At 45.8% G+C, this 26,555-nt stretch overlaps 2 protein-coding genes across 3 annotated transcripts in view; both read left to right on the top strand.

The window, feature by feature from the left end:
• Positions 1-11,628, top strand: part of LOC116542145 (collagen alpha-1(I) chain-like) — a 158,627-nt gene extending 146,999 nt beyond the window's left edge. Inside the window, exon 6 of the mRNA XM_032266927.1 lies at positions 11,581-11,628. Within this exon, the coding sequence (XP_032122818.1) occupies positions 11,581-11,594 (14 nt within the window). The 3' untranslated portion in view covers positions 11,595-11,628. The remainder of the gene's footprint in view (positions 1-11,580) is intronic.
• Positions 1-26,555, top strand: part of LARGE1 (LARGE xylosyl- and glucuronyltransferase 1) — a 559,679-nt gene that overhangs the window by 77,605 nt on the left and 455,519 nt on the right. The window contains exon 2 of one of the 2 annotated variants that reach the window (XM_032266924.1): positions 11,583-11,770. The exons of the other annotated variant lie outside the window; for it this stretch is intronic. Within the exon in view, the coding sequence (XP_032122815.1) occupies positions 11,665-11,770 (106 nt within the window). The 5' untranslated portion in view covers positions 11,583-11,664. The remainder of the gene's footprint in view (positions 1-11,582; positions 11,771-26,555) is intronic. 2 annotated transcript variants of the gene reach the window in all.

A 26,555-nucleotide genomic window follows, 5' to 3' on the forward strand; every position in this document is an offset into this window, starting at 1 on the left:
ACTGCAATTTCTGCCTCCCAAGTAGCTGGGACTACAGGTGTGCACCACCACACCAGCTAATTTTTGTATTGTTAGTAGAGACAGAGTTTCACTGCGTTAGCCAGAATGGTCTTGATCTCCTGACCTCGAGATCATCCGCCTTGGCCTCCCAAAGTGCTGGGATTACAGGTGTGAGCCACTGCACCCAGCCATCTTTTCTTTTCCCCCCCAAGACGGAGACTTGTTCTGTCGCTCAGGCTGGAGTGCAGCAGTGCGACTTCGGCTCACTGCAAACTCCACCTCCTGGATTCAAGTGATTCTCCTGCCTCAGCCTCCTGAGTAGCTGGGATTACAGGTGCACACCACCACACCCTGCTAAGTTTTGTATTTTTAAGTAGAGATGGGGTTTCACCATGTTGACCAGGCTGGTCTCAAACTCCTGACCTCAGGTGATCCCCGAAAGTGCTGGAATTACAGGTGTGAGCCACTGTGCCCGGCCAACTCCCCATCTTAATAATCAAAATTGTCTCCACTTTGCCAAATGTCCCCTGGGGGTAAATTTCGCCCCCTTCTGCCAATTGAGAACCACTGACTTAGAGGCTCCCCATGGAGAAAAACAGAGTTAGTGTGGGAAAGCCTAGCAGTTAGAAGAGGTAGCAGGTTTGGAAAGGCAGAGAAGTGTGAGGCCACATAGCAGCTTTACCCATGTGGTGTTCCTGGATTAGAAGGCGTGAATTGGACCATGCCAGGATGTGAAGCTGGAAAGGTGACGTTAACAGGGATCAGATTTTCGAGGCCTTTGCTACCTGGTTCAGAGAAGCATGTTCAATTTGAAGCCAAAAATCTTGGGATTATTGCCAGTGCGTCTCTTTCCGCTGTGGGACCTAAGTCACTTAACCTCTTTGGACCTCGGTGCCCTTCTCTCAAGTGGAACTGCACAAATGGATTGTAAAAGCTGAGTGAATTAAGGCCATGTGAAAGTGTCAGTATAGTACCTGGGTATCCTGGTTGCCCAATAAATGTTTCCTTCTTTCCTAAGCACTGTCACATCCAGTTAAATCCGGTTCTCTTTGGTTCTGCTGCCACTAACTCTTGCTGCTATTTATCCAGCCTGTATTACGGCAAAGCTCCCGGGCTCTCTGCCTCAACCCCATTCTCAAACAATCTGATGTAAAGGTTTAGAAAATATTGAAACCTGCCCAGTCCAGCACTGTGGCCACTAGCCCATGCAGCTCTTAAGCACTTGAGATGTGGCTACTTCAAACTGAAATGTGCTGTCAATGATAACATGCACTCTATTTGAAGAGTGAGATGGGAAGAAGGTAAAGCATCTCATTAGTAATGCTTTATATTGATTACATGTTAACATGCTAACATTTTAAGCACACCAGGTTAAATAAAATAATATTAAGATACATGTCTGACTGGGCATGGTGGCTGATGCCTGTAATCCCACCACTTTGGGAGGCTGACGGGGACAGATCACTTGAGGTCGGGAGTTCAAGACCAGCCTGGACAACATGGCAAAACCCCATCTCTACTAAAAATACAAAAATTAGCTGGGTGTAGTGGTGGGTGCCTGTAATCCCTACTTGGGAGGCTGAGTCAGGAGAATCACTTGAACCTGGGAGGTGGAGGTTGCAGTGAGCTGAGATCGTACCTCTATACTCCAGCCTGGGCGACAGAGCAAGACTTCATCTTAAAAAAAGAAATTAATCTCTATTTTTTTTAAACCTTTTTAAAATCGACTATGGAAAACAAGGTGAGTTTTGTTAAGAGTGGCTGTTGCCTTATCGAAGGAAGCATACTGATTCTTCATGAGAGAACCATTTTCTGGTGCTAAATTTTGAGACATTTTTTAGTCTCTTTTTGAAGAATGGATATGGTCCCACCAAAGAGCAGTAACAGACTGAATAATGTGTTAGGAGGAGTTTTTTTTTTTTTTTCTTTCTTTCTAGTAGATGAAAGAGTAGTCTTTCCTTTTTCGGTAGTTCTTCCTTTTCCAAGATACACAGACTTGAGGCAGAATCAGAGCACATCCTCCCCACCTTACAGCTGATTTGTGACCATCAAAGCAAGGAAGCAGCCATGTCTATACTGTCCTTAGCGTTTGAATGGTTGAGCAGCTGTATTCCGTCAGTTCATTTTAGTCATATTAATACTACATAGCTTCTCATATTGTTGTTTTAGAATAGTAGCTTGGATTTCATTTGATCTCTTGTAATCCTTGCAACAACCATGAGTGCCTGATATTGCCATGGGCTTTCCCAGAAAAACAGTGGGAGGCTCCAGGATAACGAATCAGTTGCCAGGCTCCTGCAGCTCGTATCTGCAGAGCTGATACTTGAGGCCAGGTTTCCTGACTCCCAGAGCTTTGTAAATGCTGTGAGGCCCACGTGAAGTGCAGACTGTGCCTTGGAGTTTGCTTGTCATAACAGAGACAAGATGGGCAAAACTCGGGTGACAAGTAATGTGTCTTGACTGCAGAGCTGTATGAAAATGGATGGTTAAGGTCTGTGTTGGATGCCCCAGGGTGTTACTGCTCCGATCTGTGACGTCACAGTGTTTCCGAGGGCAAACGTACATGTTTCTCTGCAGCCAGAGAATTTGACCTCCCAGCAGGATCAAGGCAAACTGAGTTGGCAGGAATGGACCCTGGTGGTCCTTTCAACTTAGTGAACTTGAAGTTTTCAGTGTTGGTTGCAAAGCATATTGCATGTGGCCTTTAAACGGTTCACATGAGGAATTTTTAAATACTGCCTCCAAGGCAAAGTGCCATTAGGGAGTGCCACTTTGACAGAGGATCACCTGCAGGGGGAAATGCTGCAGAGATGCTCACGTGGCCGCAGACCCAGAGGGAGACTTCAGTTGCTTCCTGCGTGGTCATTTCCATGGAGCAGGGAAAATTAGAGAAAGTTACCGAAGTGAACTTTGCAGATGACCTAACACGTATGAGAAGTTGTCTGAAGGGCTGTAGTACCTCATTGCCACAGGGATCTGTGTGGGGCACTGTGTAGATTTCATTTTTCATAATACAAATGTTGTGTACTCAGGCAGCCAGTTGCTGGGACTTTGTTTTAAAAGGGTTTATTGGAGCGGTATCAGAGTGACTGCAGGCGGCCTGAGGATGGCACATTTGTTCGTGTGTTCCTCTGTCAGTCTGTCTGTCCATCCACCCACCCATCAGATACTCATTGAATGCGTTCCATGTGTCTGGATATACCTTGAATATAAAGTAGTCATGGTTTGTGCCCAACTAGGGATTAAAATCTAGTGGGCGTAGCAGCCATTAAGCAACTAATCAATCAAATAATTGTTTAATTTGGAAATTTGATGAGTGCTAGGAAGGGAAGGACCACAGCTTAGTGATAGACAACATGGGAGAGGGGGCTACTTAGGCACAGGATTGTCTGGGAAGAGTTCCCCGAGTTGATAGCATTCAAGATCTAGTCTAGAGAGAGAAGGATGCGGTCCAGCAAAGAGCCTGGCATAAGCATTTCGGGCACAGGGGGCATACTTGCAAAGACCCTGAGGCGTATTCTAGAAGTGAAGGGGTCAGTGTGGCTGACGTAGAGCAGAGACGAGGTCGGAGAGATTAGACCTCAAGCCAGGTGCTTCTAGGTGGAGCAAAGAGTGTGGATTTAAGAGTTGATGAGACGCTAGGCGCCGTAGCTGATGCCTGTAATCTCAGCACTTTGAGAGGCCGAGGCAGGCAGATGATGAGGTCAGGAGTTCGAGATCATCCTAGCCAACACAGTGAAACCCTGTCTCTACTAAAAATAATAATAAAAAAATAATTTAGCTGGGCTTGCTGGCACATGCCTGTAGTCCCAGCTACTTGGGAGGCTGAGGCAGAAGAGTCACTTGAACCTGGGAGGCAGAGGTTGCAGTGAGCCAAGATTGTGCCACTGCATTCCAGACTGGGTGACAGAGTGAGATTCAATCTCAGAAAAAAAAAAAAAGTTGATGAAAAACACCGAGTAATTTCAAGTGGAGTTTGAATGAGGTTGCTAATGCAGAAGCCACAGGCCTGAGGCGATAGTGGCTTCTATTCATGTGTGACAGTAGAAATGGAGAGATGTATTCGAGGCATGGAGTAGCGGAAATTTGGCTGAATTGGAGGATGCGTGGATTGCGCAAGATGAGCTGTTTGAGGAATTGAGAATGGCTCCCATAAATGTGGCTTGAGCAGTGGAGTAAATGATATTGCCCTTTCTGGAGCCGGGAGAGATCTAGGTAGGTGCAGGTTTGGAAGAGGAAATCCGGAGTTGAGGTCTGACATGCGAGCAGGTTTATCCAGTGGGTATATAGGAAGAGGTCATTGTGCACATGGACCTGAAGCTAAGAAGAGAGGCCAGAGCTACAGGGAGGAAAATGGGAGTCTTCAGCCTGGAGATTGTTTTGCACGCTGTTGGCATGGTGGTTTTCACCTAGGGAGAAAAAAGTGTGGATCCCACATTGAATCCTGGAATACTTATGAAATTTATCATTCAGGAGGGAAGAGGTTTGAGGAAAAAAAATATATGAAATAAGTATCTCAGAGGATGGGGAAGTGAGTTTACTAGAGAAAGGCAGTAGTGTTTTTGAGCAGTTGACTGCCCATTTCAAATCAGAAGGGATTAACTGAAACAAATCTGCCCGCCTGATACTGTGATTTCCTACCCCATTTGGCTTCACATATAAAGCTGCGCGGAGCAAGTAGGCTTGCGTTCATCTGAAGCATTGGGCTTTCCCAGGCTAGTGCAATCTGAAACAGAAAGGGCCGAGGGAGGGGTAGGTGTTTACAGAAGGGGATTATAGTAATGAGCCACGCAGCACCTACAAGGAACAAGAGAGGATACAAAAAAAATCTAGACCTGGATGGAGAATGATAAAGGACAGTGGATTGGTGGTCATGATGACAATGAAGAATCTGTACCATTGTAGCCTTGGAGGGCTGGCAAGGGGACTGCGGGGGATCGTGGTGGATACTGACATTTGAAACGTTGCAGGTTGTGCTGCTTTGAGTGATGGCAAGGCCTAGAATGTGAACCTGGTCCATGTGAAGTGGCAGATATTTTGGATGGCCATTTTCATGATGGAAGTGAGTGGAGGGGAGGAAGAATGTGAGCATGGTCATGCAGAGATTAGTTATTGAGAATGAGAGGAGTAAATGACCTCCCTTTTGGATTACAGGCAGTTTCTTTTGTGTGATATGGGGGATTGTATGTACGTGCGCACACATATAAATTGTTTTAAATCTGCAATAGCAATATAGGATATTGTCTTTCATCATTTTTGCTTTTATTTTAATTTTTATTTTTTTAGAGATAGGGTCTCACTCTGTCTTCCAGGCTGTAGTACAGTGGTGTGATTTTTAGCTCACTGCAGCCTCAAACTCTTGGCTCAAGCAATCCTCCTCCCTCAGCCTCTGGAGTAGCTGTGACTGCAGGTAGACACCACCATGCCCAGCTAAATTCTTTACCTTTTTTTTTTTTTTTTTTTAGAGATGGGGGTCTCTCTATGTTGCCCACACTGGTCTTGAACTCCCAGTTTCAAGCACTCCTTCCCCCTTTGTGCTTTCAGTGTTGGGATTATAGGCGTGAGCCACTGTGCCTGGTGTGTCTGTCATCTTCTAGCTTCAGGGACAGCTTGTCCTGGCGACACATACGTTACCAGCGCAGTGCCTTACAAAGCTTTAGAAATGAGCTGATGGCTTCCTTAAATAATGAAATATAAACATGACCTTCTTTTAGTACCTTCAAATAAATTATCTGAGGAAGTGTTACACATTTTAACATCACTACTAAGTTGTAATTTGTACATTTGCATTGGCTATACATGCAAAAAGATTTTTAGCTGCAATGAGGTGGATTCCTTAATTTCTATGAAGTTCTACCTTGCTAATGCTATAGAATAACTTGCATTTTAAAGTACGTTTGCATATTTTGCATATTATCCTTTATGGCTCCTTTTGGGATTTCTTACAGATTATTTTAGTTGATTATTTAATAAATAGAAATTGTAAGCCTGAAATATGCTGTTCTTATATGAAATAAATTACTATAACCTATTGGCCTTAAAAAAAAAAAAAAGAATGAGAGCAGTGACCAGTAGTTGGCAAGGACAGGGAGGATGATGGTGAGCCACAGTGGGACAGGGGTCTTCATAAGAGAGAGTGGCAGGAGGATTCAGTAGACACAGTTGGAAGCCAGAAGGACAGAGACCCATTTCTTATCCCTTAGTTGGGTACATGCTTTGCAAGAGGGGAACAGATCTTTCTTTGAGGGGACAGCTCCACTTTCATGTAAAAGCAAGAGGTAGAAGGAAGTGAGAGGAAGGAAGTTGAGGATAAAGAGGACTTCGTTGATCTCACAGTGTAAGTTCCGCAGCATTCTATAGATGGGCTTGGAAGGGAAGGGTGGGCCGACGGGTATTGTGTGATTGGAGTAGTTTGTATGGTAATGAATATCCAAGGAGACTGCTGGCCATGATGGAGATAGTCATCGATCCATTCAATAAATATTTATTGATCCGCTTCTATTCTATATGCTAGATACCGTGCTAGTGTGAACAAGGCAGCAATGGGCGAAATGGACAAGTCCCTGCCCTGGTGGCATTGATGGTCTGGCTGGGGAGATAGACCATAAAAAGAATTGATCTTCTGTTTATAGGAAACAGTATGAGCATTTGAGTCTCCCAGGGATTCCAACCAGTCAGTCAGTGTCTTTAGCCTCTCTTAGTCTCGGTGTTCTCTTTGGTAAGGTGGGTGGAATGAAGTGGGTGGTGCTGGTGCTGTTCCGTCAGTATTCAAGTGTGGGGGAAGTTGATGAGAAGCTGGGCACAGCATCAGAGCCACCCTGAGTCCATAGATGTTTTTGTTTAGTTAGAAAAAGGCACATGTGTAGAAACTCTGCTTTCATCTCTTAGGAAGCCGTTGTGACGTATTTGCAATCAACAAAGTCGACAAAGTTTTCAGTTTGTCCTGCTGCAGTGGCAGATTCCTGCCCTGGTAAAGTGAGGAGCAGAGAGAGGAGAAGGGGTGGCCAGTTTTGGTTATTAACCCGTTATTTAGGCTTCTCACACATTCATGTGTACCTGAATCACCTGAGATCTTGTTAAAATGCCAGTTCTGATTCATTGGGGCTGGCATTCTGCATATCTAAAAAGATCTCAGCTGAGGCTGATGACTGTTGGTTCAAGGACCACCCTTGCAGTAGAGGTGGGTTAGCGTAAACATTCCTTGGTCTTAGATGCTGGTCTCAGGGAGAGGCTTAAAACTAACCCTGGAAGAACTAGATCCTTTGCCCTGAAGGGATTTTAGTCAAATGAAGAGAGATCAGGTAATGCATGGAAATGAATAGAAGATAATTCAGTGATAGGAGTGTGCTGCTGACTCCTAAGGAGAGCCATGAGGACTAGACTTGACAGAGAGCTCCTCTATAGAAGCAGTGAGGACTTGAAAGTTCTACTGAGGTCCCAGAAGGGAGGAAAGACATACAGTATACAGTAGGCAGGGTGGGGGGCTGGGGAGACTGTGTGTGTGTGTGTCTTGTGTAAAGGTGTGCGGTAGGAAAATAATAATGGCAGTAACACAAATAATGATAATAAAGCTAACATGTTTATGATCCATCTGCCATAGGACCTGTTTTATAACGAAACCTCAGCGGTGTCCAGCTCTTTCCTCTTTTAGGTGCCGGGACAGCACCTTGCAGGAAAGGTTCACTGAAGACGAGTGACAAGGTGTGAGTGGCAGGATTCAGGCAGTCTTCTAGTTAGAATCAGTGGTCCAAATCCTCCAACTGTTGTGTGCGCCTAGGATCAGTTTGGGATCCTAAGCAATTCTGAATGGTTTGAGCCACTTTGTTCTCCATATGTCTGTGTGTGTGTCTGTGTGTGTGTGTATGTGTGTATTTTTTCCTTAGATTTTTATTCCTTCTTCATGTACAGTGTTTCTAGACAATCCACACATCTCGAATACCCATTAAAAATTACTTCTAACATCCATGATGCTAATTAAAAGACAGCCTCTGGTGCTGATGAGAGAGAACTGGAGCACACGCTTGGAATGTGGGCTTCTGACTGGAGTCTCTCAAATGGTAACCAGCCACCTCTGGAGGGTGTATTCCCAATTAAGACATGACAGATGTTAGCTCACTGCACTGAGCTTGTAAATTTAATACACACACACACACACACACACACACACACACACTCTGTCTGCTGAGATATTTTGAATTGCAAGCAGTATAATTAAGACCTAGAGATTGAAAATGTTGATAACTTTATTTATTTATTTTGGGAGTGGAGTCTCACTCTGTCACCCATGCTGGAGTGCAGTGGGAAGCTCTCAGCTTACTGCAACCTCCGTCCCCCTGGTTCAAGCGATTACCCTGCTTCAGGCTCTCCAGTAACTGGGAATACAGGCATGCACTGCCGCACCCAGCTAATTGTGTGTGTGTGTGTGTGTGTGTGTGTGTTTTATAAGTAGACACAGGGGTTCACCATGTGGCCTGGGCTGGTCTTGAACTCCTGATCTCAGGTGATAGACCTGCCTCGGCCTCCCAAAGTGCTGAGATTACAGGTGTGAGCCACCATGCCTTGCCAGTTTTTAAATAACTTTTAAATTATAAAAGCAATGCAGGCTGCTTGTATAAAATTTCAGAAGTGTATATATTTTAATCTGTTTAAATTAGTCATATTCTATACCAAAAGACAATTTTCAACATTTAAGCCTTTTGTTTTTGGTATATACGTAGGTTATTTGTACATGTATATAAAATTTATTGCTTTGGGCTGAAGGATACTTGTGATCACGTTATATAATACATTTAGCTTTGAATCCTGTGTTTGTATCTTAACAGATCGGCTGGGCACAGTGGCTCATGCCTGTAATGCCAGCACTTTGGGAGGTCGAGGCAGGCCAGTCACTTGAGGTGTCAGGAGTTAGAGACCAGCCTGGCCAACGTGTCAAAACCCTTTCTCTACTAAGAATACCAAAAATAGCTGGGTGTGGTGACACGCGCCTGTAATCCCAGCTATCTCCTGACCTCGTGATCTGCCGGCTCTGACCTCCCAAAGTGCTGGGATTACAGGCGCGAGCCGCCGTGCCCGGCCTACATTAGGTATTAGAAGCAATCTAGAGATGATTTAGAGTAAAGGATATAGGAGGACAGGTGTAGGTTATATGCAAATACTATACCGTTTTATATGAGGGACTTGAGGCTTCACAGATACTTAGGGAGAAGTGGAACTCCCGAAGGAGAATTGAATAGGTGGATCCTTCGGGTTTAAATCACCTATCTGGCATATTGGGCAATACCTATTTGTTGGGATCTGTTTTCTACCCAACCTTGCGGGGGAAGTGTGGGAGTGGAGAGAGATGAAACCTCATTAGGGGTTCTTTTCTGCCCTCTGGGGAGAATCACCCCTGAAACGTACTTAACACATCTTTGGCAAGCACTTCATCAAGGGCTCTCTGATTTGGGCCTCAAAGCAACCCTCCAAGATAGAGGCTATCATCCCAATTTATAGATGAATAAGGAGGCTTCTCCAGCGACGGGGGACTTGTCGGGGTGCAACCAGTCCAGTGCAGCACCTGGGCGTGAGCTCATCTCTCTCTAACTGCACAGCCCTCTTTGTCCTAGGAGATTCATGGGTCCTGGTGGTTCTCATTCTCTGTGACTAGCAGAATGTGTGTGTAGGGTTTGTTTTTTATGCTTCAGATGGACATTCCTAGAGGGAACTTTTTTCAAGTCAACATTCTCTGTTCAGAAGGATTTTGCTTTTTCAATTTTACTTTCTAGTCCGCACCCTCCAGCCCCCTGGTCTTTGATCTGTTCTAAAAGAAGGTCATTTAGAAAATCATGTCAGAATGGTTGCAGAAGGAGGCCCAGCATTGACAGTTGAGATCGGCTGTATCAGGTGTTTATTGCCGGCAGCTCGCTGAACAGAGACTCCTGAAGCTTGAGACGGTGGCCTCTGGATAGAATTTGATTCCATTTATTCATTTAATAGACAATTACCAGGCACCTGCAGCTGACAGGCAGTATGCAAATTCTTAAGGAATGCAAGTGGATCTGATGGGGTGAGTACCTGTCTTCTGGAAATGCCAAGATTGGTGGGGGAAGAAGTCAGTTGAGCCAGACCACTGTCAGGTGGTACACGGGTTACCAAAGAGGGAAGGACGCATTTGGGAATATAGAAGGGGGAGAACCAAGCCAGGTGTTTTATAGACATCTCTTCCTAGGGACTCTGAAGCTTTTTATAGCTGGGTCCAATGGGTGAGTTCTGCTGTGTTAGGGAGGCACCATGCGGGTTTATCTTTCCACCTACAGTGAGCGTGACACCTATGTTAGGAGGTGGGTACAGACGAGGTCTGAGGGTCTTTTGGTTTTTTTTTTTTTCTTAACTCCTTTATAGGTTTCATGATTCCCTGGGCAGATACTTAGGTGAAAGATCATGGGTCGTCCACTCTGTCTCCACTGACAGAGGGATACACACGGCCGGTCAGCTGCCATGGTCTGAGGATACTCCCTCCCCAGACTGTCTGTTCTTACCCCTTCTCTGCATGTTTTAATGGTTTCTGTGGTTCTCTGGACCTCTTCTTCCATATTGAAGGTGGAAGCTGTGAAGACAGTCCCTACTGAGTATGTTGAGGTTTTCAGCTGTGCTTAGGGTACCGTCCCATGGAGGTGGTGGCCTCTCCCATCTCTTGCCTTGGCATGTACTCTTCAGTCAACACCAGTGCCTTTCTCAGCCTCCTCTGCCCAGAACGTAGGAACGGTTCTGCCATCCTCACCACACAGGGCAGCCAGCACCTTCATCTGCCCTTCCAGAGTGGTCCATGCAGATCTCAGCTTGGGGCTCTCATAGATCTTTTCTGTTTCTCTCTCTCATTAAACGACACTTTTTTGAATCCATCATCTGTTCTACTCTTGCTTGCCTGCTCTCCCCCGCAATCCCCCGTGCCTCCCTCTTCCTCCTTCCTTCCTTTCTTTCTTTCCTTTGTTTCCTCTCCATCACCCAGGCTAGAGTGCAGTGGCACGATCTCAACCTTCGCCTCCCAGGTTCAAGCCATTCTCCTGGCTCAGCCTCCTGAGTACATAAGATTGCGGGCGTGCCACCATGCCCAGCTAATTTTTGTATTTTTAGTAGAGATAGCGTTTAACCATATTGGCCAAGCTGGTCTTGAACTCTTGACTTCATGTGATCCACCCATCTTGGCCTCCCAAAGTGCTGAGATTACAGGTGTGAGCCCAGCCTGTTCTAGTCTTCTTTTGAAACACAGCAGCACATGGTCCTTGCTTGTTACATAATAGGTGCCAACTAAATGGTCCTCATACTGTTTGTGTGTGTGTGTGTGTGTGTGTGTGTGTGTGTGAGAGAGAGAGAGAGAGAGAGAGAGAGAGAGAGAGAGAGAGATGTCTTACAGTTTTTATTATTTACTTATTGTCTCAGTTTTGAAGACTGCAAGACTGCAGCATCATCTGTTGGGATGAAAGGTTAGCAGGAAACCTAGATCAGCTGAACCCTTTTCGGGATCTGTGAGATATTTCTCTTTGGTAACTTACATCTGTCTCCAGTGCTAAGAACTCAGGCCTTCCTCCTTCTCTTCCTTTCAGAAAGTATTATGAGGGAGGCCGAGGACTTCATGCTCCGGACAGAGAAACGGCGCTGGGATTAAGGATTGCCACTTCCGAGAGGATGCTGGGAATCTGCAGGGGGAGACGGAAATTCCTGGCTGCCTCGTTGAGTCTTCTCTGCATCCCCGCCGTCACCTGGATTTACCTGTTTTCTGGGAGCTTCGAAGGTAAGACTGGAAGCCAAAGTGAGAGGGAGGGAGAGAAGAAAGGAAACAGGAGCCGTCACAGAACCCTAGAAAAGAAACTCAATGCCATCTAATAGGAAGGTGGATTTCTAGTCTTGGAAAGTGACATGTCTAGGGTCACACAGGCGGTTGGAGGCAGTCATCAGTATGAGGAGAAAAAGGGAAAAACAACCAAAATAAGGCGTACCTTGATGCAGTGGGAGGGTAGTGGGTGCACAGATGTCAAATCAAGTCCGTCACTGTGTGGAAAAAGGCCGGGCCCTGGGGAAATTACTGAGCTAATTCATGGGACCACATAGTTCATGAGTTCGTCTGTCTATCCATTCATTTATTGACCCATTCAGCTTTGTGGTGGTCGTGGTATTGGATGCCTGCACTAAACTTGGTGCTGAGAATATGGAGATAACAGATCTGGAAAAGACAGATAGGTAACAAAGGATCGCGGCACGTTGTCACGAGCGTTTGTGATGGAGGAAGGCAGGGTGCGATGGGAGAGGTTTGTTCGAGCTGTCAGTGCTGGGCTGGAGGTGAAAGATGATCAGTTACATGACAGGCCAAGCACAGGGAGGCAGCAAAGAGTTTGCTCTCCTCAAACAAATAAAAACAAATGATGATCTCTGCTACTTTCCAGAAATAAGTGAGAACAGCAAGACTTGACATTTTTCTAGCCAGCAATTTCAAATACGGTGCAATGTTTTGCCTATCAAAGATGGTTTTCTAGGCTTCAGAGAGGGAGGGAACGGCAGTGGTGAAGAGCTGACTTTATTTACCCCCACACTTGGATTTAAGAAGAAAGATCTCAAGTGAAAGTCTGTCTCAAGGAAGTCACAACTGTGTTTTTAAACGTTTCCTTTATGCATAATTTTATAGGCAGCTCAAGGCTACCTTTTAATTAGGAACTTCACTTCGCTTTCTGAGATTTGCCCTGAGTTAGCTAGGCTGAATATAAACAAGGTGGAACTGTGTGCCTGCATAGCAGGGGGGGGCTCGTGATGCTCAGCCCAGTGCCAAGGCCAGGGGACACACCCCTGTCCCTGTTCCCACCCCTCAGCTGCATCCCTGGAGCAGTCAGAATTTTCGTCTAAGCAGGTAGGTAGAGTTAATTATGCCATGGCAGTGGATGGTAAGTTTTTGGAAAAGGGATTAGAGAGGGGAAGGAGGGTTCATGTTGGTCTTGATGTAAGGAAGCTTTCTCCCGGAGATGATGGAAAAGGCCTTATAAAAGAAGGCAGAGGTACCCCATGCTAGTATAGGTTTAATAAGTAAAACATTGACTTTTGACTGAGTAACTTAACTGGTAATAATAATAATGGCATAAAAATGACAGTGATGATGACAGTACCAACAGCTAGTATTTGAGTATTTTTACATGCTAGGTATTGTTACAGGACTTTCTGTAAATTCACTCTTTCTTCACAGTGATTCTTTGTGGCAGGTACAGTTAATAAACCTATTTTACAGCAGGGAGGATGAGGCAGATAAGCTTTGGTGCTCTGTCCATGGTCCCAAAGGCGGTCAAGATGGAGCCTGGATTGGATTCAGTAGCTTGAGTTTTTAACTAGAACACCATGCTGTAGATGGGGGCCTCAATAAGTGATTAAACTTTGGTAAGGGATTTGACAGGTTGTCACACGATCTGGGTGAGGAAAGTTGCAGAATTTTGATTTGCACTCTTTGGCAGAAAATCAACCCAAATTGGCTTTGGCAAAAAGGGAAATTTGACAGTTAATAGGATTTGCAAGTTCAAAGATAGGGTAGCCTTCAGGCAGAGTTGGATCCAGGGGCTTTGTAGCTAGGTCTTTCTCTGTTCCATTGTTCTATTTTTCTCTGCCTTGGTTTCTCTCAGGGTAACTTTTTCTACATAGAGGAAGTTTCAGACTTGCATCCTGTTCTCGTCAATCCCAGTAGAAAGCGGATTTTTTCCTTTCTCTGATTCCGCCATATTGCCCCTGAATTGCCTGTGGTAATTCTTCCTGAAACCAGTCACTGCAATTACGGGAGGGTAGTGAGGAAGGCTGGCACTTTTTTGTTAGCTTTAAGACCCCTGCCTATTTCTGGTCACAGGATAATGGAGAGTTGCTTAAAACACATGGGGTGAGATTGGGTGACGGGGATGGTCACCAAAGGCAAATGGCATGGTTTCCCAAAGAGAAGAGATCAGAAGCTGAAGTAAACCGAATTCATAACTGGCTGTGTTTATGGTTTGATGTGTCTACGGTCATTTTGAAGGTAGCTTGGAAGCATCATGGCTGGTGGAGTGACAGTGATCACTAACTTTGAGCAGTTTCACTAGACTGGCAGATAGATTATGGGAACCTGGAAAGATCATGAAAATACTTTGAGGCAGCCTGGCAGACTGGGGGTAGATGCTGTATCTGTCAGCGTGATCCTTTAGAATGAACCCCACGCTTGGGACCAAATCTCAAGCTGCATTTAGTGTAGGGGCTGGGTGATGTGGGCATGTTAACACAGTATTTTAGCTGGGATGACAAAGGCAACAGATTTCTTTAACTGAGTGTCAGTTAGTGTGCTTTCGGGCTGCTGCATTTGTATTCGTGGACCCGACCCTGTAAGGGCAGCCTAGATGAGGCAGCACGCTTAGGAAAATCCAGGTGAGTGACAGTGCCCGTTCAAATCTGATTATGTAAGAAATGGAGGGAAGAATTGAGGATGTTTACCTTGGAGAAGCAGAGGCTCAGGGTGGACATGCTCAGCTTCAGCAAACAGTCAAAGGGCTGTCCCCTGAAAGAGAGATGAGATTTGCTCTGGTGGCCCCAGAACTATGGAGGTACGTGGCAAGGAGCCAGATGTCAACCTCCTCATAGTGAGGATCGTTCTGTCCAGAGCTGGGATGAGCTGCTCAGGAGGTAGTGTAATACCCAGCATGAGAGATGCACAAACATAAGTCCAGTATCATGGGAGGGAGCTGAACGAGGGGGGCAGTTACACGAGGTGACCCGTCTTACCCTGCCTGACCCAGAGATCCTGAGACTCTGGAAGAGGCTGAGTATTTATCAGAACACAAAGGCGATGCCCCCATGAAGCTCCCTGCCAGTTGCTGCAGACATCGGTGTGTTTCTCAAAGGGCCTGCAGAGACATTATTTTCTCTGTAATTAACCATCACAACATTACGATCCATTTATTGACACCCTTGAGTTTTTGGTTTTGTAGCAGGTGAAGCCATAAATAAGGAGCGGAGTTGCTGCCTGTATTCATGGAAATACTATTCATACTTTGCGTGGGTTTATTTATTTTTCAACTGTGTTTAATTTTAATGGATCTCCTGAGAGCAGAGCCAAGAACTCCCTCCGAGATGTAGATGCTCTCAGCATAGGGTTTTGGAGTTGGATTACACGCAGCAGCATGATATATTGAAAGAGCCCTGGAGGGGGTCAGAGCTATCTCAGGATCTCCAATCAGCTCAGCCAGAGGAGCTGGGTGATTTGGGGCACACTTGCTCTTCATGCTAGGCCTTAGTTTCTTCCAACGTGAGATGAAGTTGTCGAAATGAAGTGCACGTAGCAGGGCGCCGACATTCTGCCTACAAGCTTATGATTCTGACGTCTGATGTAAGTGAATTGAAAATGACCAGAATCTTCCCCAGTTATGGGGAACTGTGACACTAAGAGGGAGTCAGCTTATTGTGATTTACTCCTGCTTGGGGAACCAGGATCAGCGCATATATGTTATGGGGAGGCAGGCATTGTCTCCCTGTGAGAAAGAACGCCCGGTCTCCAGCAATTCAGTTGTCAGGGATGGAGTTCACCGTCCGGGAAAGATGAGATTCCCATTCCTTGAGACATCACTTGAAGGCCTGGCGACCATTGGCGAAGGATGCTGATCAGGTGGTGTTTTTGTTAGTGTGTTCTCCCCTGCATGCTTAAACCCAGCTCCTTGCTTCATTTCTTCCCCAATCCTCCTCTCTTCCTCTGACACCTCAGTCAACATTCCCAGCTCCACGCCGTTCAGGCTCCTGACGTGGGAGTAATCCTTGTCTCCCTTCTCCTCATTTACCCCATGGCTCGGTTGCCTCTTCCTGTTGAGCCTAAGCTCAGCTTTGTAGCTGCGTCAGTTGTTTCCCGTCTCTCACCGGTGCTGTCACCCTGTCTCTGCCATTTCTCCTTTGTGATCTGGACCAAACACAACACCCCACTTTCTTGCAGGTCCCCTTCGTTCTTCAGAGTCCTCAGAGCTAAATCAGCACCACCCTGCTCCCTGGCAGCCCCTCTGGCCCATCTCCTGATTCCCAGCATCCTTCTTCTCATCATCTGGCCTCCTCTGCCCAGCCATGCCAGGTTCCTTTAAGTCCTGGAGTACATCACACTCCGTGTGCTCTGCTCCTCCCACCTGCTCTTCCTTCTCCCTGACACTCTCTGTTGCTCTTGCTGCCTTCCCCTTCTTGGCCTGGCTGCCTAGATCCTTGGGTCTCAGCTGAAACACAATTAATTGCTCCTGACCCCAGCTAGCAGGCTTCCTGGGCTCCCTATTGACCTCACTCCTTGTATAATACTCAGGGCTCTTTATTTTTCTTGTTTTAATAGTTTTTTATTTTCACAACAGATTTGCAGGCGTTAGGAGGAGAGGGAGCCGGTCTCTTCAGCTCACCCTTCCATCTCTAGCACCCACTGCAGTGCCAGGAGAAGAATTGGTCCCCAAATGTTTGTTGAATGAATGAGTGAACAAACACATGTGCCCTCCTCTGGCTTTCAGTGCTGGCAGGTCTCGTCATTGCCTCTTGGATCCACTGTGGACTCCTTACCATGACTCTGGGGTCTTCCACAATTGTTTTTCCCCAACTTGTACTGTCTTCGGGGGATTATACCCTGTTGAACTCCCTGAGAAAACTACTTTCCTGATTCTTAATTGTCACTCTTATGTTCTTTCTGCTCACTATTCAGTTCTTTTTTCTGTAACCCCTGCTTCCAGCCAACACCTTCAATGCCCATATTCAGTGTCATTTTCCCCAGTGTCTGATCCCATGTGGAAACGTCTGTGACCAGTACTCATCAGGCAATGAGTGTCTTGTTTGGTACCTAACCAGTTGCCTACGAGTTTCTTGAGACAAGGGAGTGTTTTACTCCCTGTTAGACTTCCAGAGTCTGAACACTCACTTTTAATGTGTCCTTAGTGAATGTTTTCTGAGAAGGACTCTGGGATTGAGGGATGCAGGAGCCACTGGTAGGGAAGGGCTCCTGGTACTGTGAGCATCTGTGATTTTTGAGACCCGAGGGCATGGCTACTCTCCTTTGGTGGTGATGTTAATTCTGGGACTGAAGTAAATCTGCTCAGTCACAGCCCCATTTAAATATAGAGCATGCCCGTTATTTTCTCTCAGAATCACCTTTTCTGAGAGCCCAGTGGGTTATACTGTGGGATGTGGTTCTTTTCTGTCCATCAAGGAGTTGTAGTTCAGCTGTTAGAGACTTATCAGCATGTGGAAAAAGGGTGCTTTTCAGCCATTCAGAAAATTCTTCACACATGCTGCCCTCTGATAATTCATAAGCAGCTCCGTGCAAAGGTTTCCCATTGTCAGGGAGGCAGGCTGGGACAATGTGGGTGTTATTTAAAAGCAACTGTCTTCAGAGGATGCACAGTCCTGAACACTTAAAACTAGTGTCATGAAAAGGCGTAGGATCTTCACTTCTCAACTGATACCAGCCTGCACCCGATTTTGTCATTCCTAAAGCCGGAGTTCACTATTTGCTCTGTTTTTATCAACATGAATGCCCTCTGAAATGAATGTTTTTGAGTGTTGTCACAGTAAATTTCAACAGAAAGAAATGGGGTCCCGACACTGGGCCATTTCGAAGAGTTGCAGTGAGAATGAAAGAAAGAATTGTAAGTTAAGGCTGGGTGCAGCGGCTGATGCCTTTAATCCCAGCACTTTGGGAGGCTGAGGCAGGTGGATTCCTTGAAGTCGGGAGTTCGAGACTAGCCTGACCAATTTGGAGAAACCCCGTCTCTACTAAAAATACAAAAATTAGCCAGCCGTGGTGGTGCATGCCTGTAATGCCCTACTTGGGAGACTGAAGCAGGAGAATCGCTGGAACCCAAAAGGCAGAAGTTGCAGTGAGCCGAGATCGCACCATTGCACTCCAGCTTAGGCAACCAGAGTGAAACTTTACCCAAAAAAAAAAAAAAAGTAAGTTAAGCTTTTTCTTTGCGTTATGATTATGGGGGAATACCAGGGCACCTGTGTGGTAGAATAGGAAAGATGAGGACAGTGCATGTTATCAAAGGAGTACTTGTCCAGACATGACTGATTGCCCAGCCCTGTGTCTGCTCCCCCGTCCCTCAGCCCAGAGAATGTGCTGGGAGGTCTGGGAAGTCAGACTCTACAAGGTACTGGTGAACAATCCGCTGGAGCTTTCAGTATCACCCAAGGCTAGGCTGTGTAGCAGCTTTGGCAGGAAAGCCTGTTTTTGCTGTCCTGCCAGTGGTCCACATGTATCATTTAATAAGGATATTATGCAGCATAAGAACGTAGGATGCTGAATGCAAAATGAAATGGGAAGTATAATAAAAAAGTTGTGTTTTTAAAAAATGGACCAAAAATGAAGAGCTTTTCCAGCCATTGCTTAATGGCAGTTAGTACTGAGCTTGAGCAAAATCTTGCAAAGAATGAGAATGTGAGCATGCACGTAGGCTGATCTGAATAGTGCCCAGGTGACACGTGAACCCTGAAGAATGCCTAGTGCGTGTGGCCTGAGTTCTTACCTTGGGACCATTAAGAGTCTCTTTAAGGTCTTGGCATCTGAGAGGGCTGTAAAGTCCATCCCAGTTATTTGCATGAGATGGTTACAAAGATGACCTCTACTTTTTTTTTTTTTTTTTTTCTTGAGTTGGAGTCTCGCTCTGTTGCTCAGGCTGGGGTGCAGTGCCGCGATCTCAGCTAGTGCAGCCTCCACCTCCCAGTTTCAAATAATTCTCCTGCCTTAGCCCCCTGAGTAGCTGGGATTACAGGCATCTGCCACCAGGCCCCACTAATTTTTTTTGTATTTTTAGTTGAGATGAGGTTTCACCACATTGGCCAGGCTGGTCTTGAACTCCTGACCTCAGGTGATCCACCTGCCTTGGCCTCCCAGAGTGCTGGAATTAAAGACATGAGCCACAGAGCCTGGCCTGACCTCTGCTTTTCTTATATGCAGCCTCTGATCTTAAAATAATATTGGCTGTCCTGCTAGCGTGGAAAGAATGACCCTGCTGCATCTGTTGGCTGCATCTCCTGGAAGAGGTCATGGCAAGAGGCATGGACCAGGAATCAGGAAATGTGGTTTCCATGAGTCCCAGTGTACATCTCATATGATTTTCCTCTGGCTGCTGTAACAAACCACAAACTTAGTGGCTTAAAAAAAAACCTGTACTTAATATTATCTTACAGTTCTAGAGGTCAGAAGTTTGAAATCATTCTCACTGGGCTAAAGTCAAGGTGTTGGCAAGGCTAGTTCCTTCTGTAGGCTCCAGTGAAGAATCCATCTCCTGGTCTTTTTCAGCTCGTTAAGGCTGCCTGCTTTCCTTGGCTTGTGGCCCCTTCCTCCATCCCCAGAGCCAGCAGTGTGGCATCTTCAAATTTTTCTCTCTGATTCTAACCTCTGCTTCTGTTGTCATGCCTCATTCTTTGACTGTGACTTGCCTGTCCCCCTCTTATAAGGACCCTTATAAATATATTGAGCCTGCCTAGAAAATCCAAGATAACTACCTTATCTGAAAATCCTTAATTTAATGATAATGGCAAAACCCTTTCTGGCACGGAAGGTGACGTATTCATTGGCCATGGGGATTAGGATGTGGACATCTTTTGTGGGGGGTCGTTGCGTGGCCCTCCATGCCCCTTTCCCACAGTACTGTGTTCCCACATCCTCTACATCCTCTTGTCCTTCATGGAGCAGAGCAGAGCTGGTGTGCCATGCACTTTTTGTATGGACATCTTATCCTGCCCTTGGAGTTTTGGGTTCTTGCATCTGAATTTGGCACATATATATCCAGCACTGCATTTACAGTTCATGAGAAAGGCATTGTATTCAGATGAATCGGTCTGAATTGTCTGAATGATTTAAGACCATAGTACTTCGTCTATGATAGATGTTGAATCAGTAACTGATGATGGATTAATGTTTTCTGAAAAGATAACTTCAGAATGTCTGCTTTTTGTTGGAGGTGTATTCCAATTATGCCAAGTTCAAAAACAAGCAAAAATTAATGTAGGCTCTTAGCTATCTGGATGGTGGTTAATTCTCGTGGGGAGGTTACAGCAGTGACTGGGTTCACTTTGTGACAATTCACCAAGTATTTCGCTTGGGATTTGTTCACTTTTCTGAATGTGTTATTTTAGTTTTCAAAAAAAGATGCAAATCTTGACGGTAGCAGAATTAAGTGATTTTTGTAGGTTTTGCATTGTTTTTAGATGAGAGGAATTTTATTAACCTTTGGGATTTATGAATCTGTGTCATTGTTTAACTTTGAAATTCAAATGCTTTTTAAGAATAAAACTTTTCTTGTGGGATCATTGTTTAACACTTTTATTTAACCATACTGGCTTTTTCCTTTCTGATAATACCGTTTGGACAGATACTCATCCTATGAGAGTGGATCACAGCACTGACTTCAAGATCTGAAATTTACTCATAAAAACCCTAACCTGTATGAGTGTTTTCATCATTTGGAAACAAGACCAGTATTCTTACCAGCTCTTGCAATAGCGCAGCTGTAATTAATATTAAAACAATATTACTGCTTGATAGTGACCCCAGGCCACATTAGATAATGTTCTCTTTTGTGTTGTTCAGTAAACATGCATATTCATAAAATACTTATTCCTGGAAATGGGGGGAAAAACCCTTTAATTATGGTATTGTGGAAGATACAGAAGCATGAGAAGGAAGTGTACTATTTAGACTATAACCATAATGGAAACTAGCAATCGCTTCTGTTTATCTCACGGTAAACCAAGATAGGCTGTATCTGGCTTGCACTTGTGTTGGGGTTGGCCCGCCTACTGCTTTTACCGTTTTTGAATTTGTTGCTAACGGTTAGACATTGGGAGATTACGCATAAAAAGCCACGAGTTCTGGTTTTCCCTAAAAAAAATGAAAAGGTCTGTAAAACCCAGACCCTCATTTCATCATAGTAGCCACTGACTGGAGCTGAGTACTAGTACTGTCCATGTGCACAGTGTTTGGATGCTGCATTTTCTCACAGTCTCCACCCTTGTTCATCCCTGTGTCACCCCTGCGCTGTTGTTGACGTAGAACAGAACTGAGAAGGAATAGCTTCTGTATCTGCGTATGGCAGTGGTTGACCCTGTCTGCCTCACTTAGACTTTGAGTTTCTACCTTTTGGCCTGGAGCTGGGCCAGAAATTTTATACACATGACGTCATTCCTCCAGACAACTTCATCCTTGTCCCATTTTATAGATGAGGAAACTGAGGCTCAGGAATGTTGTGCCCGTTTAATCAAAGCTACCAAGATGTTAAGCAACGGAGTCTGTCCTTGTCTAAAAAGGTCCTTTATTCTGCCGTCACCCAGGAACTTGCAGATAGAGAAACAAGTGGAAGATGACATTTCAGAGTCAATGTGATCAAGATTTAGACAAGGACAAGACAAACCCTAAGACAAGTGAAAATGGGGTATCTTGGACAAGAGAGAAGACACATGATCTGTGGCTTGCAGGATTATTGTAAGCCAGCATAACTAAACACTTTTGTCCTTTAATACAGTTTGCATTTTGTTTCTGTCATAGACTCATACAATTAAGAGCAGGAAGGGACATGAGGAATCATCTCAGCAGGCTTACAACCTTTGAAAAGGATAAGCAGATAAAACCTTTGAAAATCACGGAGGACTTTTTATAGGGCAAATGTTGATGGTCGAGGGAACATAGCCCCCAAGGACAAGTAGTTTGGAGTTTGAATTTTAGCAGACACCATTTAAATCACAGGGTGAAATAGACAAGTTACTGAGCATCATTGCAGATCAGTTTCTTCTCCACTAAAAGGTGAGCACAGGCTGGGCGTGGTGGCGCCTGCCTGTAATCCCAGCTACTTGGGAGGCTAAGGCAGGAGAATCGCTTGAACCGAGGAGGCGGAGGTTATGATTAGCTGAGATCACCCCATTGCACTCCAGCCTGGGCAACAAGAGCGAAACTCCATTTCCCACCGCCCCCCCCAAAAACAAAAGAAAAGAGAGCACAACCTGTAGCTTACACCGCTGTTGTAAAGACTCAATGACCTGTTATATCCGACAGTGGTCATTCAACAAATCTTGTTTTTTTCTTTCATTCTGATACTTTTTTTCCCCCTAGAATCCTGGAAAATCTCCCAGAGGGATGCAAAATGTTACCCATCTGGTCCAGACAGAGTTTACAAGTGAGGAACTGAAACCTAGAGAACTGTGACATAGTGAGGGTCTCAGCCTCAGCATCCTTCTTTAGGCATTAGAAAGGGGTGGGGAGAGACTCCCTAACATGCCGTAGCTGTGGTCCTAAATGCACCAGCAGTTCATTGTGAAGGCATTAACCATGTTTGGAGAAAATTATTTCACCAAATGACCTACCTGTAGTGAGAACGTCAAAGAACAAGGAGGAAAGGGCCATTGTCTGATGCACAGTTTAACCACTTTCTTAACAGATTTGTTGAATGGGGCTTTCGCTGGGTCAGTGCACTTGGTTTTTATTCCCAGTACTCCTTTTAGATGCTGTGTGTCCAATGCTGGGTCACTTAACCTCTCTTACCCCAAATTGCCCTGCCTAAATTGGGAGTGCTGTTTAGGGTTTTTGCAAAGATGGGAGACAGGAGTCCATGGTGCCTTGCATGGAGGGGGTTTGCAGAGTCATTTTTTCTCAGCAGCTGCTTTGGATATGTTGAATGTACTTGTGGAAACAACAAGTTGCTTAAGGAGTCAATAGAGTTGGATGTTTAAGGTTACATTGTTAGGAAGAACCCTGGCCATGCCAAGATACCTTTTGTCTGGGGTGGAACCTTTAGGTAATGGACAGTTGGCTTTTTTTTTTTTTTTTGCTCCAGCAGAGGGCACTCTGTGCCCCATTTCTGGCACACAGCCAGTGATGGGGATGGAAGCTTGAAGGGGTGTCCCAGCCGGGAGCCCTCTCTATTGCACCTGTTGGTAACAATTATGATTAATTCGCTTGGACATGAGCTTTCTTCATAAATTGAAACAATCCCCCCACAACTTAATTAGGGAAGGATGGTTTACCATTTCCGATGAGGTCTCTGAGCTCCAGTGCCGTTAGGTGGATCCCCAGGGTTATTCATTCATTCCGCACGCAGTCAGGAACTGTGTAGGGTGCTGGGCATACAGCCTTGAACCACATGGCACATCCCCTTTTCTCATGGAGCTTAGTTTCCAGTGGATGGAGAGAGATGATGATCAAACAACTTCATGCTCTGCTGGGTGTTAAGTATAACAAAGAAAAATAAAGCAGAGCGAGATGTTAGTTCCAGGGCAGTGGGCTTGGTAAGGAGTGGGGAAGGGAAATGCTGTGTTAATGGGGTGGTCTGGGCAGGCCTGTCTCACAGGTGACCTTAAGCAGAGCCCGGTGGCAAGGGGAAGGAAAGAACAAGAGATGGAGAGTGCTTGGTGCTTTTGTAGGATGACAGGGAGGAGTCCAGGTGGCTGGAGAGAAAGAGAGGAGAAGCAGCACGGAGGATGAGGTCAGGAAGGGCAGGCAGGGGCTTACCATGAAGCCCTGCAAAGTGGATCTCCGCAGCTTGGGCTCCGGCTTCTCATTCCTATTCTCCTCTCCTTGGGAAGCTTAGGGCTTGCAATCTGGACTTGCTTTCAGCTGCTAATAAAGTTCAGAGGAACCTGAGAGAATACTTCCTCTTCTTGCCTCTAAGGAGGTCACCTAGATGTCCGGTTCCAGCATTTGCTAGATGATAGGCATCAACTGGGACATTTGTTTAACATATAGACTCCCAGTCTACCCTGGGGCACTTAATGAACAAGTCAGCCCTAGAATCCTGCCCCAGATCTGCTAAATGGGATGCCTCAGGGGAGGCGCCCAAGTGGTCTGTACTTGTAACAAGTGTCTCAGATGATCCTTCTTGTCTGGCCCATTTGGGAAGTTTGACCTGGATAAAGTGCAGCCTCTGGGTGCCTGGACTCAGCTTCCCGTCCTCCTCTCCTGGACCCTAGGACTCGGATTTAGTAATAACCAGCATGGTAACGACATTGCTGATGATGGAGTGCCTCCTGTTTGCCTTGCACAGCAGCCTCACTCCCTACTGTATCTCTTCCAACTTAAAGCGTAGTCTTCACTCCAAGTGCCTGGCCAGTATATTGTTTGTGCTTCTGTTAATCGTTTATTATGTTGAAGTGTACTCCATTTATATAACATACTTCCTTTTTTTTTTTTTTTTTTTTGACGGAATCGCCAGCTGGAGTGCAGTGGTGCAATCTCGGCTCACTGCAACCTCCGCCTCCCAGGTTCAAGCATTTCTTCTGCCTTAGCCTCCTCAGGAGCTGGGACTACAGGTGCACACCACCATGCCCAGCTAATTTTTGTATTTTTAATACCAATGGGGTTTCACCATGTTGGTCAGGATGGTCTCGATCTCTTGACCTCGTGATCTGCCCACCTCGGTTTCCCAAAGTGCTGGGATTACAGGCATGAGCCACTGCGCCCAGCCAGCGTACTGCCTTTTTAGAGCTTTCCCATGGACTTTGATAACATTTTCTAGAAAAGTGCCCAGCACCTACTGAGTGCTGGCAAAGTCATTATTATTATTTGTTTGGATTTCACACACTTCAGATGACAAGGACTCACCTTTCCTTAGTCATAGCCGAATCCTTAGTCTTCAGCAAAATATCTGGAATAGAGCAGATGCTCAGTGAGTCTTGAAGTTCCAGAAATGAAAATAATATTAATTACTATTTATGGAGCATTTATTGTACATCATCACCAAGTCCTTGACTTGTAACTAGTTTCTTCCTCAGAATAGTCCGACGAGGTAGGCGCTAATATTCTTATTGTGCAGATGGGGAAATGGAGGCACAGAGAAGTTTGATAATTTGCTCAAGACCGGAGAGCTGGAAGGTGGTAAAGCTGAGATTGCAACCAGGCAGGCGTGCCTTCTGTGATCTCCCCAGGGTTCCTTTCATGTCTTCAATGGGCATGATTCTAGATTTTCTTCTTTCTATGTCAGGTCGCTCCTTCCTGCTTAGTTCTCCATGGGGATTGGGAAGAGTTGGTCCTCTCCCTGTGTATGAATAATGCTTCACAGATCCTGGGAAATGTACTAGATTGGAACTTCCACCCAGGCTCAGTGGGCTTGGTTGTATTGACCTTTACCACCTTTCAAACCGTGCATTTTCTTTGCTTCCTGGAATCCTATGGCAGCTGCCTTGGACCCTGTGGCTGATGGATGTTTGGATCCAGCCTTTCAGGACAGATTAGGGTCATCCTGCTTCAAGCAGTAGCAAGAACCAGGCCCTCGCCTTTCCCTTCCTAGAAGCTATACCTGTAAGTTAATGCTTCTCAAAATGCTGAAGTTAGCTCACTTGAGAGAAACCTGGGGACTCTTTAAATCCCCAGTTCAGATATGAATATAAGCCTTCTGGGTGTTCGGATTGTCAGGGCACACACAGGCACTGGTTCTGAGGCAGCACTGAAGGAGACAGGTCTGAAAGAGACAAGCACCTCACCCACGGCTTAATTTCATGTTTTGGATAAACACTCAGAGGTGAGTGGCATGAAGGGGCGGATGAGCAAAGATCGCTGAGAGTATTTACAAAATTTTTCCATTTTGCTCTCACCGGTCTTCTTCCTAATAGCTCTCCCTGCTCTGATGGCTCTCTGACAAACAGAATGGAGCCTGTTTTCCCTTTGGTCCACATCTCTGCCCCAAACAATCCCTGTATTGCATTCCAGATGCTTCAGTGACAGGTAGTCATCAGAAAGAGACCCTTGAATCGCATATTTTCTTGGCTTCTTCGCTTGTTCTGTTCCCCGGGGTGAAATCCCTCAGCTCCTTCAGGCTTTGAGGCGATTCTTTCCCTCTGTCCTTAGTGTGGGATAATAGAAGTTAACCCTTGATGAGCCTTTGTCGTGTGTGCCACTCTAAGCACTTGCCTTTATGTTCATGACAGATCACCCAGGTAGACAATAGCGTCACCTTCCTTTTAGAGGGAAAGGCAAGTGCAGGATGTTGAGAAACTCACCCTAGGTCACAACCTGTGAGTGGCACTGGAGCCCACGCTCTCACCCACCATGTACCCAGGTAGCACTGTACCATTCAGTCGGAAACAGGAACGAATGAGGTGTTTTCCTGGGCGTGGGAGTGGTAGGGCCATCTGGAAGTCTCAGGTGTGTCCCTGGTGCGATGAGAACACGGTGCACAAGATCTGATGGGGCCCTGCAGGGCAGAGGTCAGGGGAGGGTATCATGGCAGCAGGCATGCTCTGGGGACCCAGGAGAGAGCACGCTACCATTTGGGAAGACACAGAAGAGCCACACAGCCTGGGCAAGAGGGAGACTAGCAGCTCTCAGGTATGCCAGGCATTCTTATTCCATTCCCATCACAGAGGAGCGTCTGTCTCCTGGGAGTGGGGACAGCAGGACTGGAGGGGACATGGGCTTTGCAGTCAGAACACTGTGGGATCGAAACCTCTCTGTTCCACTTGCCAGCTAGGTGACCATGGACTTGTCTGTTGCCTTCCTGTAAGTTTTCTCATGTATAAATGTAAACAACAGTACCGTCCTCACAGATGTATTTGAAGGTCTAAGAATGATGACTTTTGCAGGCAAC

The sequence above is a fragment of the Sapajus apella genome, unplaced genomic scaffold (genome assembly GCF_009761245.1).
Source record: "Sapajus apella isolate SASKATOON/1434 unplaced genomic scaffold, GSC_monkey_1.0 scaffold162, whole genome shotgun sequence".
Taxonomy (NCBI): Eukaryota; Metazoa; Chordata; class Mammalia; order Primates; family Cebidae; genus Sapajus; species Sapajus apella.